At 36.3% G+C, this 3,726-nt stretch overlaps 1 protein-coding gene across 1 annotated transcript in view; it reads left to right on the top strand.

Moving 5' to 3' along the window:
* The window catches only part of LOC107566241 (overexpressed in colon carcinoma 1 protein), a 16,541-nt gene extending 14,857 nt beyond the window's left edge, over positions 1–1,684 (top strand). The window contains exon 5 of the mRNA XM_016251630.1: positions 1,114–1,684. Within this exon, the coding sequence (XP_016107116.1) occupies positions 1,114–1,118 (5 nt within the window). The 3' untranslated portion in view covers positions 1,119–1,684. The remainder of the gene's footprint in view (positions 1–1,113) is intronic.
* The last annotated feature ends 2,042 nt before the right edge of the window (positions 1,685–3,726 follow it).

The raw sequence follows: 3,726 nt of genomic DNA, 5'->3' as shown, positions 1-3,726 counted from the left end.
ATTTAAACCCTGTGTTCTTCCCCAGTGTTTGTCCGGTCTCGTCAACCCTACCCTGTGTTTGTGGATTACCCGTATGTTGGATTAAAAGACTTTGTGCGTTTATTGACAGCGTAGCGTGACAGAGGACTTGATCTAAAAGTGAAAGTAAAGCCGTATTTTTTTCCGTCATGGACCTCCCTGCTGTACGCCTCCTGTGCCTTGAGCAGGGAGATCGCTCCCTCGAGGAGCACTTGGATGAATTCCTGGGTCTCGCCCTTTAGACCACCTTCCCGGACGACTGCCTTTCCTCGTTCCTGAGCACCAGTTATTGTAATGTTTTTAACAGCTGTTTGGACTCTCATTCTGACGGCACCCATTCACTGCAGAGCATCCATTGGGGAGCAACTGATGTAATGCTACATTTCTCCAAATCTAACTACTGAGTGAACTATTCCTTTAAATCTATTGGTCTGCGACACTGACCTCATGCAATTCAGCAAGTGCTGTCTAGTCATTATCTTAGAAATAGATTTTCATTTTTAATCCATTTTTGTGTAACATTATTTAAAGGGATTATATATTAAAATTGTGTCATTTACTCACCCACACATCAAAGAATGAAAGCATTACAAGTTTGGAAGAACATTAGGATGAGTAAATGATGAAAGAATTTCCATTTTTCAGATGAACTATCCCTTTAACAACGAGTGCTCCGATCACTTCCAGATCATTTAACATATCTGTAACTGAATCTATTATTTTCTGTGGCAGTCAACAGATGCTATAGATGTTGTCTGTAGATATTAAGATAAAATAACCCAGAATATTCCTGAACGTCAGTTTGTTTCCAATGCTTTTGTGAACAGCAGGTGCCTGTCATGCTGATTCTCTGATCAGAGCTTGACAAGAGTCCTGACCGCTAAAAGTGTGTGTGTGTGTGTGTGTGTGTGTATTCATGACCCGTCACCTTCTCTTTAATAACTTGGTTAAAGCTTTCAAGAGAAGACAGATTGGACACTTTAATGCATGAGTTTTCCAATTAGTGGCATCTGTTGAAGCTCAAACGAAATGTAATTGTCAGCTCACTCACCTCGTGATGTAAACTAACAGCTCGTTTTTTTCCTTCTTCGTCAGACTGAAAGCAGATCACATGAAACGACAACGCTAAAGCCTCTTTAGAACCCAAGCTCTGCAGTGGCTGATTTACAACGGATATTATGGCGATATTCGAGGATCAAGCTGTTTTTGGAGCTGAATCCAGAACCGGTCTGCACTTCAGAATGACATCACCGTGACATCATACCGGCTGGCGTACAGAAGGGTTCTGTTCGGAACACTGAGTATTATTGTGACTATGAATGTGGACTCTGTTGCCATGGTGACTGGCGACCCCCCTGACCTCTCCCTCCGCCAGGAAGACATCCTGGTATTTCGGAGACACCATGGCAGGGCATTTCCTGACCCGATCAACTGTACGTCTCTGCAATAACAGACTTTACTGAGTCTATTCTTTCAGTTTTTCTTAGACTAACTCGTTAGAAGGAAAAAAGGATCGGAAAAGGATGATGTAAATATTTTACACACGGTATGTAAGCACGAAAGATGTTGAGCACTAACATGACTAGAGCTGTTGACATGACTACTAATTAATATATAGACTGTAGTTTTCTTATCCACTTTGATAGTCACCTCACTATTAAAGTTAACGCATATATTAATAGCATTTACTAATCGAAGAGTTCTATTTATTCTACAGTTTTCAGGTTATTGACCTGTGATTGTACCATTAATATTTTTAGTGACTAATGTGAATTCTGTATATGACATTAAAACATTTTAAGAAATGGAATCTGTGTCTGCATCTGGAAAAATTGTCTATCTGCATCTACATTTTGAAAAATAAAGGTGTCGGAATGAACCCAAAAGGAGTTTTTCACAGAGATGCCATAGAAGAACATTTTTCTTTATGGGGGGGGGGACTGCCAACAAAGAACCTTTATTTTTAAGAGTTTAAATGCTTCTTTACACTTTTCCATTCAAAGGTTTGGGTTCGGTAAGTTAATTTTTTTCTTTTATTATTATTATTATTATATATATATATTTTTTTTAGATAAATGCTGTTCTTTTGAACTTTCTTTTTATAAAGGAATCCTGAAAACCAATAATATATCACGGTTTCCACAAAAATATTAAGCAGCACAATGGTTTTTAACATTGATAATAATAAGAAATGTTTCTTGAGCACTAAATCAGCATGAATTCTGAAGGATCACGTGTCACTGAAGACTGGTGTAATGATGCTGAAAATTCAGCTTTGCCATCACAAAAATAAATGATCCTTTATAATATAATCAAAGAGAAAAAAGCAGTTTTAAATGTTAATAATATTTCACAATGTCACTGTTTCTACTGTATTTTAATGAAATAAATGCAGCCTTGGCAGAAGTCTTTCAAAAACAATTAAAAAATCTAAACTTTTGAACAGTAATATCAATGGTTCTTTGGAGATTAAAGGTTTTTGATGTTTCATTATTGGTTCTACAGATCAATATTTTGATTTCCAAACACCAGCATATGATGCTTTACTAAAGAACTAGAACTAGTGGGTGTTAAAATGGCATCAGGGTGACGTATTTTAGGAATACTGCAAACTACAAATTACAAACATAAATGCATGTTTCTAAAAAAAACTAAATAAGAAACTAAACCAAATTTAAGGAAAACCACTCAAACTGTATGAATTCTGTGCCGAACTCCATGCAACTTTGTCCATCCGCTATGAAACCGAGTCCTTGCAGAACATCACACAGCTGCAGGGATGTCATTTATCATCTGATTGCTGCTCAAAAGAACCTTGGATACGCTCCCTGAACCACACGTCTTGACTAGTTTAACAATTCATGCTATTGTTTGATCGCACGTATTCAATTAATTTCGCTTTGTAAAGCTCAATTCATACTGCATTGTTCCAAAGCTGCTTTACAGAGAATAATTCCATTCAAACTCCTCAGTGGTTAATCAAAGGTGACAGTAACAACCTTGGGAGATTCAGTGCTTTAAAAAAAAAAACACAACCTCTTCTCAAAAAGACGTATGGTTAGAGGAATCGTGTTATTGCAAAGTTTGTTTAATGGGAATTTGTCAAATGCTTAATGCATTGAATCAGTGTTCATACAGAGGAAGGCCTTGCCTCCTCATCCTCACACTCCTCTCACTGGATCACATTAGCACAATCTCTGTGTGCTGTAACGAGATGTCCTGGGACAGAACCCAACATGCCCACACTGCCAGAGACTAACCAGGATGACGCCAGAGGAAATGCAACAACTGTAAACGAAAATCTAGCACAATAACAAAAATAGGCCTCCTATACCAGTGTTATTATAGCTAACTTAAATTAAAATCATAACCATAAAAAAAACATTTTTGATATTTGAAATAAAATAAACCTTAACTGACAATTTTATTTCAGCTAATTATTATTTCATATATAATTATTTATTTCAGCAAACTAATAAATAAAAATACATTTTATTAAATACATTTAATTCAATTAGATTAGACCAAATATAAATTAAAGACTTTTAAAAATGACTAAAACGTTAAGTAAATTAAAAGTAAAAATATACAGTGGGGCAAAAAAGTATTTAGTCAGCCACCAATTGTGCAAGTTCTCCCACTTAAAAAGATGAGAGAGGCCTGTAATTTTCATCATAGGTATACCTCAACTATGAGAGACAAAATGAG

Source organism: Sinocyclocheilus grahami, unplaced genomic scaffold, assembly GCF_001515645.1.
Source record: "Sinocyclocheilus grahami isolate Dianchi unplaced genomic scaffold, SAMN03320097.WGS_v1.1 scaffold1062.1, whole genome shotgun sequence".
NCBI classification, from domain to species: domain Eukaryota; kingdom Metazoa; phylum Chordata; class Actinopteri; order Cypriniformes; family Cyprinidae; genus Sinocyclocheilus; species Sinocyclocheilus grahami.
Note: the sequence above shows the minus strand (reverse complement) of the source record. Positions and strands in the feature narration are given on the sequence as shown.